Consider the following 18037-nt stretch of genomic DNA (forward strand, 5'->3'; position numbering starts at 1 on the left):
GTGTTGCTGATGTTGTCTATGGGCAGGCAATTCAAGAAGGTTTGGTTTGGTTTGCTTTCCTAAAATGTATTTTTTTTTTAAAGGAATGTTGAAGAAGAATTTTTCCAGAAGATTGTTTTTGTTTTCTGAGATGGAAAGGAACAGCTGTTAAGATCCTTTCCATTCATTCATGAAACGTGTGTTTTGTCGGTGTCTGAACTGATATAGACTCCTTGTTAGGTGACAGTGACATGGTGGCAATCAAGACAAACCCAGTGCCTGCCCTCATGGCCTTATAACCCAGTAGGGTAGCTAGACTGCCTGCCTACGGTTGAGAAGATAACACAAGCGTCAATCCTTTCTAGGTTACAGAAAGGAACTGAAGGCAGCCCTGTAACTTTGGATTGCATGGTCACTCTTTTTAGCTTGAGGTTGAGAAGGCCACAGTCTTCTAACCAAGAACTCCATGGAGTTCCTAAACGACGCATCTGTATCAAGGCTAGTAGGTTCTGCAAGAATATTAACAAGCTAAAAAGAAACAAGGGGTGCACACGTGGAGAGTTTGAGTCACTGTCATCATTTTTCCCCCTTTTGGGTTAAAATAACTCATTTACATAAAGAAGCGAAAGACCACAATCAAGAATCAAGCCCTCAGGGAGGGGCATGGGTTTCTTAGATCATCACCCCCAATGGCACTTTAAGCTATATTGAAAGGGGTGGGGAGGAGGACCAAGCCTTTGACCTTCAGACTGTCAGAAGTTCAAATGGCAAACCACAGAGTAGGGGCCTCATGATGTCTGTGATCACTCTTGTGTATTTACCACTTTGGACTTCAAGGTCAACACCCATCCATTCTTGGGAACCCCCATGTAAATCTCCCTTCCTACCACTCAAAATGCTCTCCCTTGGCCAGTGACCTCAGGGTTTGGTTGTAAGTTCCTAAAGTCAGGGGCCACATCTTCATCATTACTGTACTCTGAGCTTTTTACACGGTTTCAGCTGACATGAGCTAGAAAGGAACCAACATCTCAAGAAGTAGCTCCTCTCCCCAACATGGTGCAGGACCTCACTTAGGTAATGATAAAACTGTCAACCAGATGTCTGTCATAGCTACTGTGGCTCTTGACAAGACTATGAGGGAGTACATTGGTGGCATTTGCATGTTGGCATTTGCTTGGGTCATTTCAATCATCCTGATGGTCACTATGGCAACCATCCATGACCAGGGCTTAGATGTGTGAAAAGAGTGAGACAATAATATGCAATGTAGTCATTTAGCTACTCCAGACCAAACCTAACAAACTTTCTCCATCATCAAAGGTCTTCAGAGAGTAGCGACATCTCATAAGGGGCCATAGGTTGGCTTGTGCTTAGTATTGATACTTACAGAGCAGGGCCGTGTTCTGCAGGCTGTCTGCTTGCACTTCGGTTGATCTTATGGCTACACTGGGTTTAGTCTTTTCATTAAAGAAAAATCTGATGGAGCAAAATTGGATTGTTCTAGATATTTTGCCTATTTGCATACCACTAAATGTTGCAGCTTGCTTGCATTATTTTATTTCTGGATCCAAAATACAATGCATCCGGGGAGCGTGTTTTGCAATAACAGTGACCATCCCCTTCCCGCTGGGTAAACTGTGTCACGCGTGCTTCCCACAGACACAGAGGACTGGTATCTTGGCACGATTTCTGGGTCCCATTGTGAAAATGGCAGAGTGGGGTGTTGAAAGGAGACCAGGTCCGGGGCAGGTGGGGAGTTGGCAGCTGGGCATAGAGTCCTAGCTTTCCACGAGAAGGTCACTCAGACCGAGCCTAAGATGTCTCATTGTGGACCAGATAACTTCTGCATGCCCTCTTGGCTCTACTTTCTATTGTAAATGTATATTTTGAACTTAGCTATCGTGGGGAGGAATGTGAGTTGGAACCTCATTTTGAAGGCACTGAATTTAGTTCCTGCCCAGAGAGGCCCCCACTTCTGATAAATTTCATTATCTCTGGCTACCTAAATTGGGAACTATTTTCACGTTAGTGTATGAGTGTGTTTCCTTCCCCATCAATTCACGACACATAGGAAAGCTACCCTTGGGATTATCACCACCCTTTACAGATGAGGAAACTGAGGCACGAGACAAGACAACAGCAGGCCAAGTGAGGTCCCTTTGAGAGCTTCTAAATGGTTGCGCCAGTTTTCCTTTAATAAAATAATTAAAAAATGTCTTGGTATTGGAGACGCAACGACTCTCTCGTTCTGTTGCCAGTGTCAGCTCAGTAGGCAGCCACACTGATACTCAATGTGAGGTGTTGAGAAAATTGTCTCCTTCCTTCAGAAAATGCTGTCATTGCAGCGTTTAACACAAAGGGGTAGTGATCCTAGAAATCACTTAAAACTACTTTCTCTGCTTACCAAACCCAGACCCAAACCAGCCAACCAAACAGACAAATAGCACAGTTGGTCAATCATTTCTCCCCATACTGGTCCAATCCTGATGAAAAGTCAGAACAGCAGATCCGTGTGTGTCCTAGAAGAGGTCAGCGGGACCATTTATATAGTGGGAAGTCATGCAAACCATGCTTAAAAGGAGGCAGCTTCATTGTGGTGACGTGGGGAGGAATAAGGCGTGACCAGCCCCCGCCTGGCTGGGGGCCACCACGCACATGCATGCATTAGATGCAGCCAGTGGGATCCACTGGTAAGCTCTGGGTGTGGAGTACTGAGCTATACAAAGTCTGTCTACATTACAAGGAGGAGTCAGCCAGTGACCCCTTTAAGTGGGCTTGTTGGAAGGGGTCCACATCGAATCCGAAATCCCGTCCCCCGTGGAGGACAGAGGCATGGAGCCGCTGGGCGTGAAGGGGTCCGTATCTGTGTCCGTCTCCCCCTCGGCGAGGTACCGCTTCTCCCACATCCAGCTTGACCCACCGCTGGGGCCAAACATGTAATCATCTCTGTCCTGGGAGATGCTGAAGCCACTCGGAGACCGTTCCAGCTCCTCGTGGTTGACGGACATGAGGGACAGGGGAGTGTCGCTGTCCCGTGTGATGCTTCGTCTCTGGCAGGGGGAGACTCGGTCCGAGAGGGGGCCGTGCAGTTCAGCCTGGGAGGGGTAGTTCACTCGGGAGTCGAGAAGAGTCAAGATAGGCAGGACAGTGGGCCTTTCTGCATACGTTGTCGCCTGAACCTTTCCAGAACTCGGTCCCCCTCCGGGCGGGTTCACTGGGCTGTGTGCAAAAAACCCATAGGGGCCGACTTTGTCAATGGGCACCTGGTGGAAGCTGTAGGGGGACTCAGGGGGGCCTGTCTCAGAATAGTTGCAGATGATGGTTTTCAAGTCAGAGTACCTGTTCTCCTCTTTCTTGTCCATGCCAGCTGGCGAGGAGGGCCCCTTGGCTGGGTAGTAGTCCATGACCTGCACCTGCAGCTGCTCCATGTGCTGCATGTGCATATCCACGAGGAAATCGAGCTTCTTGCCCATGTCATGGACCTGGAAAACACAAGGCACCGGAATTACTTCTTTCCCAGGAGGCGGGCTCGTTGTCAATGGTTGGGAGGAAATACCAGGGTGTTTACTTTTAGCAGGTCCCTAGCTTGTGCTAACAGTTTGCACTCAACTACTAACCTAAAGGTTGGTGGTTTGAATCCATGCAGTGGTACCACAGAAGAAAGGCCTGGCTATCTGTTTCCATTAAGGTTATAGACAAAGAAAAGTCTATGCAGCGGTTCTACTTTGTAATGCATGGGTTGCCGTGAGTCAGAACTGACTCAGTGACAACGGGTTTGGTGTTTCTGGTTACTTTTTGGAAAGGAAGAGCATTCTTGCAATTCTTAATAATGGGAACTACAGCCAATAATTTCTTTCGTGCCTCCTAGTTGTGAGGCACTGCATGTTTATTAGCGCTAATCTAGAAACCACCTGGAGTCCCTGAGTGACACGAATTGTTAAGTACCTGCCTACTAACCAAAAGGTTGGTGGCTCTAATCCATCCAGAGGAGCCTTGGAAGAAAGGCCTGGTGATCTACTTCCAAAAGATCACAGCCATTGAAGACCCTATGGGGTGTAGTTCTACTGTGAAACACACGGGGTCACCATGAGTTGGAATCACCTTGAAGGCAACTGATTTGGTTTTCGGTTTGGTTTAGAAAACAACCCAGGCCAGGGCTTTCCAGAAAGCAAAGGCTGCAAGCAGAGAGATTGTTCGAGACAAGTCTTACAGAACTTCTTCATCCCTCAGAGGAGAATACGGCCTTGCTGACGTTGTTTGACTGGAGCCCTGGTGGCGCAGTGGTTAAGAGCTTGTCTGGTAACCAAACGGTCGGCAGTGTGAATCCACCAGCTGCTCCTTGGGAACCCTATGGGGAAGTTCTACTCTGTCCTACGGGGTCACTATGAGTTGGAACCGACTCGACGGCACATAGCAGCAACAATGTTGTTTGGGTCAAGAAGTGGGAGTTCTTGATTTGCAAACATTTCTTTAGACGGAAGCATGTGGATTGTTAGGGTACATCACCCTTACCTGGTGATGTAAACCCCAAATACAGAAGGACAGTAGTTGGCAAGAATTGAACTTCACAGACCTGGAGACCCCGCCTAGGAGCCTGGGGGGCCATTGAAACTACACTGAGATAAGCTGCCTCTGCTCCTGTCCACATAAATTGGGACCTTGTTTGAATCTTGGTGAGTGTGAACGCATGAGTGTGTGTACACATGCGAGTGATGTTCTCTCCCTAACGATCCATAACTCATCAGAAAACACCACAGGCAGGCAATGTCATCCCCTTTTACAGATGAGGATACTGAGCACAGTACTGGGTAACAGCAGAGACGGCATCCAAGCCTTGATAATAATACTTAGATGGCAGTTAGTATCTGACACTGCTTTATGCACTTTAAAGACATTCACCCATTTAATTTTCACAATACCCCTATGAGATGGATTCTATTATTAGCTCTATTTTACAGGTGAGGAAACAGAGGCACCGAGAGGTGAGTTGTCAAAGATCAGAGACCTAGTAAATGGAAGAGCTGAGATGAAGAATTAACATTTAAAAATGAAAAATGATATTCTCGATATACCAAACAGAGAAAAATCATCCCCATTTTCTGTTGCCTCCCCTGCACAGATCCGATTTTAGGTTATGAATAAAATAAAAGGATTGCTATGAATCCCAGAGGAAACTGGCGGTGCCATTTATCACCTGTGAAGTCAGGCAGACCCTGCTAAAATGTCAGCTGCTTCACTCTGGGAGCAAGAGGTGAGCTCAGTGAGATGCTGGGGGCGAATGGGTTTCTCCTTCTGTCCTGGATGAACCCCACCCACAGCCTAGCTTCTCTCAGCCCTCTTCACACCGGCCACCCACTGACCTGGACTTGGAAGAAAGGAGGAGCAAGTTACCTGAAATGGGAGGAAGGGAACTAATATTTCTTTATAAATTTATTTTATTATTTTTGTTGTTGAAAATGTACACACCAAAACATACACCAATTCAATGATTTCTACATGTACAATTTAGTGACATTGGTTACATTGCTCAAGTTGTGCAACCATTCTCTCCTTCCTTTCCCGAATTATTCCTCTACCATTAACATGAAATCAATGCCCCCTAAGCTTCCTATCTAACCTTTCGAGTTGCTGTTGTCACTGATCCTATATAGATTATTCTGTAAAAGATCCCCATGTTCAAGGCAGACATTGTTTCCTAATTAAGCTAAACTACTGTTTGGTTTAAAGAAGACTTTAGGGGATATTTTTTAGTTTAAGGTTTAAAGATTACCTCAGGGCAACAGTTTCAGGGATTCATCCAGCCTCTATGGCTCCAGAAAGTCTGGATTCCATGAAAATTTGAAATTCTGTTCTACATTTTTCCCTCTTTTGATTAGGATTCTTGTGTAGAATCTTTGATCAAAATGTTCAGCAGTGATAGCCAAGCACCGTCCAGTTTTTCTAGTCTCATGACAAAGGAGGCAGCTGCAACTAACATTTCTTAAGGGACCACCATGAAGCAGTTAATATGTCAACCATTTGTATATGTTATTTCATTTAGTTCTCTTAAGAACCCTTCATAATAATAGTAGCTACCATTTGTTGAGTATTTGCTGTCTTGCCAGCAACTAGTCTAGATAATTTCCATGTATCAATTCATTTAATCCTCAGAGCAACCATATGAGGTGTTAAAATTCCCATTTTACAGATGAGGAGACCGAGGCTCAGTTAATTAATTTGCATGTGATGACCTAGCCATTAAGTGCTAATTCAGGGATTAAATTCCATATCCTTTTTTGAATAGTAGAAAGTATTAGTCAAGTCTGTTATCTCCCTATGAAAAATTGCATTTGTAAATAAATTTTATATAGTTGTTTTTTTTGGTGAGGGAAGGACAAGACCTTACCTGTCTTTCGACTTTTACAAATTTCCCCATCATGCTTTGGTCTTCAATTTCTGATGTGGATGCTCTGGCTACATATGGTTCATTCCTAGGAAAAAGCCAACACTTACATAAGACCACTGTATCCCGTTTTGCTTTGCAAGGCTGTTCCTGGGAGGCAGGCCTAGGCCGATGGAGTGATGATTCTTCCCCTCAAGCCCATGAACCCGGAAGAGGACGTTCAGCTCTGGGGGCACACGTGAGTCAGGAAAAGCCAGCATTCTCCTGACTTCAACACCAGTGTCTCATGCTTACCTTCACTGCAGAAAATTCCGAAGCCAATATTAAGTTGCTATGAAAGATTCTCTGTGTCACAACCAGACACAAAGTTGGACGCTGCAATTGGTTAATGGGCTCAGCTGCTAACTGAAAAGCTGGAGGTTTGAGTCTACCAAGAGATGGTTCAAAAGAAAGGCCAGGTGATCTACTTCTGAAAAAATCAGTCAATGAAAACTCTACAGAACACAGTTCTACTCTGACACCCACAGGGTTACCGTGAGTCAGAATCAACTTGAAGGCAACTGGTACTGGCCGGTGTCAAAGATAATAAAACACCTAACTGTGCCAGGAGTGCTTAATTCGGTTAAATTAAATTCCTTTGCCTTTCAGTATCAGACTATTGATTGAGAGCTGCTCTAAGGGTGTGTGTGTGTGTGTGTGTGTGTGTGTGTGTATCTAATCTCTGAAACTCTATATAGTGGATGTAAATATTTCATCCGGCTCCTTCTGTTAGGAATGAAAAACAAATGCCAAATCTGGAAAATAGTGCAAGAGATGATGCTGGTGTATAGTGAGGTTGAGATGTGGGCTGCATTGGTTCTGTGGCTGTGTGCAGCTAAGGTCTGCCTGAACTCCAGTGAGTTTTAATATCTGTATGTTTTAGATACATCAGAACTTTCCAGGAGCCTAGATATCGCTCCGATCTGCAACCGATCATGGGGATGACCTAGAGACGGGCAGCGTTCTTCCTGTTGTCATGGGATCACCATGAGCCGGGGGCCAACTCAACAGCCACTAACAACAGCAACAAGACACTGCTCACAATCGTTAATGTCAAGTACCTTCTACGTAGCTGATTTTTCTCTCTCAGAAGCTACTGACTCCTGCCAAGCCCCTAACGCAACTGGCCGAGCAGTCTTGAATTAAAGCAGAGGTCAAAAATGGCGGCCCACATGCTAAATCCAGCCCACCCGTGTGTTTTCCTTGGTTTACAGAGTTTGAAAACACTTAAGCTGTCTTAAAAATGGGGATTTACAGTAGACACTGTATGACTTAATTTATATATAAAGTATAAAAGAGGCAAAAATGATGGATACTGCTGAAGTCAAGATGATGGTTACCTAGGTGGGGTGAGGGTGGTTTTTAGGATGCTGGTGATATTCTGTAAAATTCATTGAGTTGTACGTTTTGCACACTCCTCTGCGTAGTACATATTATATTACACTTCAAAAAAAGGTAAATAAAGAGGCAAGGAAAGGAATTTTTTTTTCCCAGTCAATCTGGCAGATGCAAAGCAAGTAGCTCACAGGCTATGACACCAGGAGCCCCACCTGGGAGACTGCTGGGACGGGTAGGTGAATGCTGCCCCCTTCTGAGACTTCTTGTGTTTTGGAGTAGATGGAGGTCCAGGGGTGAAAATCATATCTATTCTGAAAGAGAAAACACACAAAGAGAAGGGGGCATTAAATAACACAGAGCTTTGCGTTAAGAGGAAAACAAATAAATCTATTCCCTCTTAAGTCAGGTATGGGTTTGGAATACGTAAAAGGAGAAGGAGGGAGGGACAGAGATAGAAAGAAAGGAGAGAGGAAAGAGAGAGAGGGAGAGAGGAGAGAGAGAGAGGGAGAAAGAGGGAAAGAGAGAGGGAGAGAGGAGAGAGAGAGAGGGAGAGACAGAGGGAGAGAGAGGGAGGGAGAGGAGAGGGAGGGGGGGAGAGACAGAGATAGAGAAGGAGGGAGAGAGGGAGGGGTGAGAAAGAAAAGGAGAGGGAGAGCTTATGACTTCAACAGAAGACCACTCTTTGCTCTCCTGGGGGACCAAGAGCATCTGCCCATCGAAGGGGAGAGGGAGGCTGACTAACCACTAAGACAGGGTGACAGTTGCCTCTTGTTATTCTTGTAGGAAATGTCATTTGTGAGCCGCAAGCCTGTCCAGTCTTCCAGCTCTTTTATTCCTCCCCAAAACATCTAGTTAGGGAGTTTTTACTGCCAATTCCTAGGCTCCGTTTTCAGCTGTGCAGAATACTGCTGCTCCGCCGGCTTCTCTGGCCATTAGAGTGACAGATCCGACACGCGCTCCAGTCCCCTGCTTCAATTTCTGGGCAAGGCACAGGCTCCTTCCTGATGTGAGCGGCTGCCAGCACAACCTGAGGAAAGATCCCCGGTGGGGTCTGCAGGGCTGGGGTGGGAAGGAGGCTCGAAGGCTCACGGCAGGTCCAGGACCATGAAGACCCTTCACTCAGACAGCCATGGATCACTGTCTCTTATCGGAAAATCCAGCTGCTCCTCCACTGACACCACCCTATGTTAAATCAACCCTCCTGTCTCCCCGGCCTACCGCAGTATCAGCATGGCCTGGGGACATACAATTAGTTGTCCAGGCTGGCAGCCTCCAGCATCAACTCATGGAACCACATTTGCCTGATAAAGACGGAAAAGTATGGCTGTGCCATGGCCCACCATAGACACATTAAGACTGGCTGATATTTGTGGAGTCTCGTGTCCTCGACCTCGTGCTATTTAGACAATCACAAATGAAGCCAAAAGGGACAGGGCAGAGAGATGTACTTGCACAAATAACAGAACTCCAGGCTCAGAATTCATTCATGCAGGCATTCATTCATTCAGCAGACACGGAGCCCCGGCTGTGTTCCTGCCACTACTCTAGGCGGTCAAAGTTGATATCCCAGCCAGGAATAATCACACCTCCAACCGACAGCACCATTACCTTCCAGGCCGTTCCACCTGTATGTTCCTATTAGCTCAGCAGGACAGCCCAGTGGGGAAAGGCTATTCAGATGCGGAAACTGAAGCTCACAGAAGATTCCTGTCAATTTGCAATCTCACGTAGCTCAGAGGATGAGCTCCAAATAGGACTTCATATTCCGACAGCCAGTTCTGTGTCTCTAGACATCACACTGCCCTTTATTTTTTTCTTTTAAAAAGGATTTTTTTAAAATAAGTCATTGAAGATTTGATAAATTTAAAAAGTAGAAAAACAACAAATCACACATAGCCCCATCATTTCAGTATAGCCCCTGTCATCCCTTGGGGGGAAGTCCTTGTACTCTTTTCTCTGCTCTTCTTTATGGGAGAGTGTATGTGCGTCGTCTGTATTGCTGAGAAAATATATGCGTGTATGCTGATATGTGTGTATGCCCATATGTTTGCGGGCTTTTGTGGAGCCCTGGTGGCATAGGGGTTAAAAGCTTGGCTCCTAACCAAAAGGTAAGCAGTTCGAATCCACTAGCTGCTACTTGGGAACCCTATGGGGCAGTTCGACTCTGTCCTGTAGGGTCGCTATGAGTCAGAATCAACTCAATGGCAACAGGTTTGGTTTTTTATGCTTTTGTGATCATATTGTACATATATATTAGTTAATAGCATCACCAGATCTAGACAGAGTCTATACGTCTGTATAAGTGTATATATATATATATTTGTATTATATTTGCAATCCTGATTGTATTTTTTGTAATTATATCATGCATATATTTTCACAGATCTCATAATTTTAAAAATATCATTGTATACTTTTTCTAAATATCATTTGATGGCTGCACAACTTTTTTTATTGTGGTAAAATATTCGTAATATAAAATTTGCCATTTTAATCATCTTTTAAGTCTACAATGCAGTGGTATTAATCATATTCACAATGTTGTACAACCAAAACCGAAAACCAAACCCGCTGCCGTCGAGTCGATTCCAATTCAATTGTACAACCCTCATCACTATTTTCAAAACTTTTTCATCACCCTGAACAGAAACTGGTACCCATTAAGCAGTAACTCTTCATTCCTCCTTCCCCCCAAGCCTTAGTGGTCATTACTTTCTGCCTCTGCGTTTGCCAATCCCAGATATTTCATATAAATAGGATCATATGGTATTTATCCTTCTGTGTCTGGATGATTTCATTCAGCATAATGTTTTCAAGGTTCTTGCATATTGTAGTCTGTATCAGAACTTGACTTCTCTTGATGGCTGAATAATCTTCCATTGTATGTCTAAACCACATATTGTTTATCCATTCGTCTTTGATGGTGCATAACCTTTTGTTTTTTGGGTTTTTTTTGCTTTAAAGAATAGAAATTTATTTTCTCGCAGTCCTGGAGACTAAAAGTCCAAATGATAGTGCCTGAGTTTTTAATGAGAGCAGGTACCATACTTTTCTCAATCCCTCTTTTCTAACTGCAGAAGTGTGGTGTATGAGAGGGAAACTGTTGGACCTGGTTTGACTCCCAGCTGGATAATTTTAACCTTTGAGCTTCTGTTTCCTCATCCATAAAATGCCACCTATGATTGAATACCTTATGGGGTTACAAGGAACTCTGGTGGCTCAGTGGCTAAGAGCTTGGCTGCTAACTAAAAGGTCAGCAGTTTGAATCCACCAGCTGCTGCTTGGAAACACTATGGGGCGGTTCTACTCTGTCCTACAGGGTCGCTATGAGTCGGAATCAACTTGATGGCAATGGGTTTTTTTTGGGGGTGGTGGTGACGGGGTTATAAGGGATTAGACACATATATGCAAAGCACACAGGAACTCAATGAAATGATTTGCATTATTTAGTTAGGAACTGATGATGTTTCCATATTCTCACTATTATAAGTAACACGTGATGAACATCTTTGTTCTTAAATTCTCCCCCTGCACTCTGGATTATTTCTGTCTGCCTTTCACCTTAAACGCTAGGGTTCACATGGCTTTGACTCCTTAGTGGGCAGGAGGGCACAGTCCCTCTCGACGTGTTTGCCTCACCTAGTCTGAAGATACTTTATCCTGGAAAGCATGTCGAGATGTCCTGCAGAATACTGCTCAATCACATCCTTCACGTCGTAAGGCCTCAAAGTCTCCTTGAATTTTTTCTTATAGAGACGGAATTGTAGAATTCTGCAAGGCAGAGGAGATGCATTTCTGAGTCACGGGTAAAGAGTGAAGGATAGCCTTAACCTTAAGGGGGCTAGCAAACTCAGGGGCAAGAGAAAAAGGAACCACGAGAAAAAGACTGACTGGGGGCGGAACTTTCAACTCTTGGGACTAATTCAATCCCTTTGACCACAGAGAATAAGGCTGGCTAGCCCCTGGTCTTCATGACCACCATCGTTAAATCATTTGAATAATAAGAAAATAATAATAACAATAAGATATAGCATTTATTGAGCACTCATTACATGCCATCATTGAGCCAACTGTAACATAAACAATCCTGAATAGATCGACTTAGAGATAACGAACTGTCTCCAAGAGACTCAGCATCTCCTCGGGGCCATCTAGCTAACTATGTCAGAGCTGGTCCTCAAACCCAGGTTTGTGTGCTGACAAAGTCCATGCTTTTAATCACCGTGTCACACTGCTTTCTATTTCAAGACAGCTGATATATCTCCTCTTCATTAGCATCTTAAATTCTTCTGCTTATGAGCTTCTAGCAAAGAAAAGCTTGTTTCTTTTCTCTGCATTTTCTCAGATTTCTCACAACGTGGGGCACTCAGAACTGATAAATGTGCCCACCCTCACCGCCATCTTCCCGGGAAATAGTAAAGTCCCCTACCCAAGAAAGCTAATGCCCCTTGAGGACCCCATCACGAGGTTGACTCCTGTTAAGTACAGTGCCAATTAAAACCCCCAATCAACGGTCAGTGTCATGAAGCCCTAGCCGACCCCATGCCCTCTTGTCTCGTACATGCACAGTTAGATTTTATGGTGCATTGAAGGTGCATCTTGCTTGTCAGAGCCCATCACGCCACCATCTAACATTATTTTGGAATATTGATTATGTCATCCAATTTACTTACTATCCTTCCCAACACTGTGTCATTTTTATAAGCCTGCTTTTTACATAGCTCTCTCTAAGTAGGGGAGTGCTGGTGGTACAGTGGTTAAGAGCTCAGCTGCTAACCAAAAGGTCGGCAGTTTGAATCCACCAGGTGCTCCTTGGAAATCCTATGGGGCAGTTCTACTCTGTCTTATAGGGTCGCTATGAGTTGGAGCTGACTCGACGCCAAGGGGTTTGGTTTTTTGGTTTGTCTAAGGTAGGAGCCAGCAAACTACAGCTTGTGGGCCAAATCTGGCCCTCTTCCTGTTTCTGTAAATGAAGTTTTATTGGAACACAGCCACATCCATTCATTATGTATTGTCTGTGGCTGCTTTTGTACTACAATGGCAGAGTTGAAGACTTACAACAGACACTACATGTACGACAAAGCCTAAAATATTTACTCTCTGGCCCTTTACAGAAAAAGTTTGCTGAACTCTGGACTAAGGCAACAATAAAAATGCTAAAAAGGACAGGGCGGAGCCCAAAACCCTGGAGCATCCCAGCAAAGCCTCCCTCCAGGTTGACACAGATTCATTAATATATTTTCTTTGAAAAAGATCATTCAACCAGTTATGAATCCAGGTAGTTGTGTTCTTATCCAAACATATTGCCATCATACTGTACATGATGGTATCACGAGAAATAGGTCAACGACGGCTGAGGTCTACGCCACTGTAGTGGCCTGATCTATTGGACCGGGAATCTTGCAGAAAATAGCATGACTAGTTCTTAGAGAACCCAAGTTAATTTCTACAAGTCACTTTCTCTCTTGTTGAGTGCTTACAAGCCCATATCCTGACAAAGTTTTCTTTAAGAAGGAGACTACTTTCATTTTCTTGCAGAATTCTAAAGCAAAATAGAACTAGTCAGGTGGATTATAATCTCGTCTGATACAAACAAAAAATTATAGAAATATCTTGTTAAAAGTGGTAATGAAGAATTATATAGATGAAGTAGCGGCAGAAGAAAAGGTATTTTGAGTAAGCAGTGGTCAATGCACTGCTGCTCTCCCGCCTTTCAAATAAATGGCGGTTAAGGTCAGAGAGGAGTCCCAGGTAGTGAAATGGGTTAACATGCTCAGCTACTAACTGAAAGGTTGGAGGTTGAAGTCCACCCAGAAGTGCCTTGGAAGAAAGACCTGGTAATCTACTTCCAAAACATCAGCCGTTGAAAACTTTATGGAGCACAGTTCTACTCTGACACACATGGGGTCGCCATGAGTTGGAATCAACTCGACAGCAACTGATTTAGAGTTAGAAAGAGCATAGCAGTTGGAAACACTGTTATGAGTCCTGGGGAAACATTTTTATAAAAAGACAAGCAAGAATCACCCATAATGACTTGCCAATGCATGAATCAGCCTTCTTTGGGTAGCATCCTCCTTGTTGTGTTTTACATGATTGGACTCTGAATCTGAGTTGGGAGTTACTGAGGGGGCTTCCTGCCCACCTTCCCAAATCCCAACAGCACTTCCTGTCTACCTTCCTGAATCCCAACAGCACTTCCTGCCCTCCTTCCTGAATCCCAACAGCACTCCCTGCCTACCTTCCTGAATCCCAACAGCACTTTCTGCCCTCCTTCCTGAATCCCAACAGCACTTCCTGTTCTCCTTCTGAATCCCAACAGCACTTCCTGTCCACCATCCCAAATCCCAACAGCACTTCCTGCCCATCTTTCCGAATCCCAACAGCACTTCCTGCCCACCTTCCCGAATCCCAGCAGCACTTCCTGCCCACCCTTCCTGAATCCCAACAGCACTTCCTGCCCACCTTCCTGAATCCCAACAGCACTTCCTGCCCACCCTTCCTGAATCCCAACTGCCATGTCCTATGGAAGTGGGGTCAGGCCCTTTGGAAACACCCAGGTGGGGAGGAGAGGGATATCATTACCTGACTGCTCGGATGGCAGCCTTCAGGGTGGGGATCATGTCTTCGATGAGGAAGTCATTCCCATAGCCCTTGTCTTCTGTCATGGGATCTCCTGTCCCTGCATCTGGGAGGGAGATACTTGTGTCAATGCCAGGCCACAGAACTTGGAAAGGCTCAGGGACCTTGTTCAGTGGGAGCCTTCCTAGCAACCAGATTTGTCACCTCCAGTCTTCGTACCCATTTTGTGAAACCGAACAGTATTCTCCAAATGAGGAGCCTGTGCCTTTCTTATCATGCCCATTCTGTTATCACAGCTGCCTGGAGTTCAGGACCATTGGTCGGGGAGAAGGCTAGAAGGAAGTGCCATGATTCCAGGTTCCTGAGTGGTCCCACAGAGGTAGCAAAGAACACCCTTGGGCTTTACAGTCTGACAGAACCGAGTACGGATTCTTGCTCTGTAATCCACTATCCTCGTGACCTTGGGGAAGCCATTTTGTGAGCCTCGTGCACCTCAGGCAGTTTTAGAGAGAACTGACTGAGATGGTGTGCATCAAAGGCCGGGTGGCTGCAGACACTGAGGACACAGGCTTTCCTGTTTGTTGTCCCTTTCCATAAGTGAGAGAGGCCAGAGCCTATCATTCATACAGCCCAAGAAAGGTCTTCCTAACTCCTCTTCCCACCCTCTGGGGGCACTGAGGCCCCATATCTTCCAGGTCCCTCTGCACCTGGCCTCTCCCTCTTACAAACTGGCCTCCATGATAATTCACTCATCCCATCCACCTATAAAAACCATGGCGACATGACCCAGTGCTCCCTGAGGGGTTTGTGCTGACCAGTGGTGGTGAAAAAAGCTAACTTGGGAGCCTCAATCTATCAGTCTGTGGGAATATACAACAGATGCCTCCAGCTCAGAGGAAATGAGTAAGAGGAAGCAGGAGTTGGTTCAGGGAAGTAGCGAAAGGGCGATTTTGTCGACTTGAGAGTTCTTCAAATGGGAAAGAGGAGGAGGTGAGTTAGGAAATGGGTGAGGAGCGGGAGAAGTGGCGGGGATGGAGTAAGACAGAAGGAATACGTTACCTTCAGAACTCTGCCAGAAAGCGTAGGCTTTCATGCGGAAGGCGGTGCGGAAACGTTCTTTATTGTTTAAGCCAACAGGCTTTGGTTCTTTAGAAGGACTTTCTTCTATGGCATCTACATTCAGAGGGGTAAATAGCTTTCCTTTAGTATTGCTACCACGAGGATTAGAAAGGCGAACCCGATCCAAGAGACCCAGCTTTTGGCTACAAAATAAGCAAAAGTTAACAATTTTCCTCCTTCAGTGTAGGTTCTCATAATTTCCATCCCTCCATAAAGACTCACACATTTTCCTCCACACCTGAATGGGGACGGGGCACTCACAATCCTAAATGTGTTTTAGTAGCTTGAAATAGGACAATGCTTGGTTCAAATGTTAGCTTGACAACTTACTAGCTAGTACACCATGGGCACGTTACTTAACTTCTCTGAACTTCAGTTTCCTCATTTGCTGAAGTGGAGCTTAAATGAGATAAAAATAAAACACAGCAGCTGCCATTAGTCAATTCTGACTCATGGCAACTCCATGTGTGTCAGAGTAGAACTCTGCTCCACAGGGTTTTCAATGGTTGATTTTTTGAAAGTAGATTGCCAGGCCTTTTCTCCAAAGCACCTCTGGGTGTACTCGAACCTCCCACTCATCAGTTAACAGCAGAGTGTGTTAACCATCTACACCATCCATGGACTCCTTACATGACATGCAGAATATAAAATGCAGAGCTCCTAGTAGAGATGTTTCAGAGCTTTCTACTTTCTCTGTTCCTCTCTTTCCTCTGCATCAGTAATTTCTTGTCTTTTCTTTGTACCACTCCATGGCGCCCAGATAATGACTTACACAGACAAATCCTTATCTATTCTTTGAACAAAACTGAACAGCATATATAATATAAAGCAGGGGTCCTTAACCTGGTGTCCACGGACCTTCCACCATAGGCAGAATTGAGGAGTCCATCAGCTTAGAGGAGTCTCTGAGTGGTGCAAATGGTTAACGTGTTTGGCTGCTAGCAGAAAGGTTGGAGGTTCAAGCCCACCCTGAGTCACCTCTGAAGAAGGGCCTGGAGATCTACTTTCAAAAAATCAACCATTGAAAACCTTGTGGAGCCCAGTTCTATTCTGCCATACATGAGGTCACCATGAGTTGCAGTCGACTCAATGGCAACTGGTTTTTATGAGATTAGATGGGGAAAATTACACCTTTAATCTACTAACCTCTAGCTGAAATTTATGGAACCCTAGTGGCTAGTTAAGCACTTGGCTTCTAATTGAAAGGTAGGTGGTTCAAACCCACCAGTAGCTCCAAGGGAGAAAAGACCTGGCGATCTGCTCCATTAAGATTACGGCCTAGGAAACCTTATGGGGCAGTTCTACTCTGTCATATAGGGTCTCTATGAGTTGGAATTGACTTGACGGCACACAACATCTGAAATTTAGCATCCGTTTCAATTATGAATGGAGGAACCAAACCACGGTAATATACTCAGTGCCTGTGACTTTTCGCAACAGAAATCACAGACAATTTCATATCCTATTATCTGTTGGTATTGTTCTTGCTCATCACTGCTTCAAAATTATGGTAGTTTTTGACCTGCCACTAGACCTTGTCATTAGGTTCATTCATAAAGAAGCACATATATTACTACATATCAAATTTGTTTAATTAATATTTTGAAAAACATGTTTAAATACAATCATATGCATATTATGTATGGACTCAAAATTGTTATTTTAAGATGAGGTCCATTGTCTTGACTTCACTGCCTGTCTTAGGTTGGTTCTCTAGAGAAGCAAAACCTGTGAAGCATATATGTGCATATATAGAGAGAAAGAGAGAGAGAGAGATTTATCTCAGGGAAATGGCTCACGCGGTTGTAAGTCTCAAATCTGTGGGTCAGGCGTCAGGCTGGAGGCTTCTCCTGAATCACGTAGCTGCAAGGGGCTGATGAACTCAAGATCGGCAGGTCAGATGGCAGGCTGCTGGCTCACGGGCTGTGGAGGCTGACGAATCCAGGATCAGTGGGTAAGATGGCAAGCTGTTGGCTCACAGGCTGTGGAGGCTGAGAGATCCCAAGTTTTGGCAGGTAAGATGGCAGGCCGCTGGCTCACAGGTTGCGGAGGCTGACAAATCCCAAGATCAGTAGGCATTATGGCAGGAAGCTGGATCAAGTCCCAAGGATTGGAGGTTGGATGATGATGAACCTGATGCAGGATCCAGAGCAAGCAAGCGAGCTCTGCCAGAATGTCCATATATATATTGGATGGAGGCCACACGCCCAAGTAAACATCCCATACAACTGATTGGATGATCACATCAGATCACATCATGGAGGATGGCTACATCATTACATAACTGCCAAATTACATTACATAACTGCCAAACTACATAATTACAAAACTGCCAAACCTCTGAGAATCATGGCCCAGCCAAGTTGACACACAACCTTAGCCATCACAGTCCACCCCTTGTCAACTTGGCATTTGTACACATCTCCTGAAACCATACACAATCTGTAAATAAAGACAATTAGTAAGTCATACTTGTGCCTAACATGATACAACTAACATGTGTAGAACCAAAAATGCACTAGACCCATTTACATCTTATATTTTATATGTGAAGAAAACAAAAATATTTGATGCACACATACAAGGAAGAAATACTGG

General features: G+C 44.8%; 1 protein-coding gene across 1 annotated transcript in view; it reads right to left on the reverse strand.

Annotated features, from left to right (window-relative positions):
* Positions 1–2496: 2496 nt before the first annotated feature.
* KCNQ3 (potassium voltage-gated channel subfamily Q member 3) overlaps positions 2497–18037 on the reverse strand; it is a gene marked incomplete at its 5' end in the record, with an annotated part of 323938 nt that continues 308397 nt past the window's right edge. The window contains 6 exons of the mRNA XM_004373038.2: positions 2497–3461; positions 6365–6449; positions 7951–8049; positions 11378–11509; positions 14324–14426; positions 15380–15582. Coding sequence (XP_004373095.1) covers positions 2745–3461; positions 6365–6449; positions 7951–8049; positions 11378–11509; positions 14324–14426; positions 15380–15582 — 1339 coding nt within the window. The remainder of the gene's footprint in view (positions 3462–6364; positions 6450–7950; positions 8050–11377; positions 11510–14323; positions 14427–15379; positions 15583–18037) is intronic.

The sequence above is a fragment of the Trichechus manatus genome, unplaced genomic scaffold (genome assembly GCF_000243295.1).
Source record: "Trichechus manatus latirostris isolate Lorelei unplaced genomic scaffold, TriManLat1.0 scaffold00022, whole genome shotgun sequence".
In the NCBI taxonomy this organism is placed as follows: Eukaryota; Metazoa; Chordata; class Mammalia; order Sirenia; family Trichechidae; genus Trichechus; species Trichechus manatus.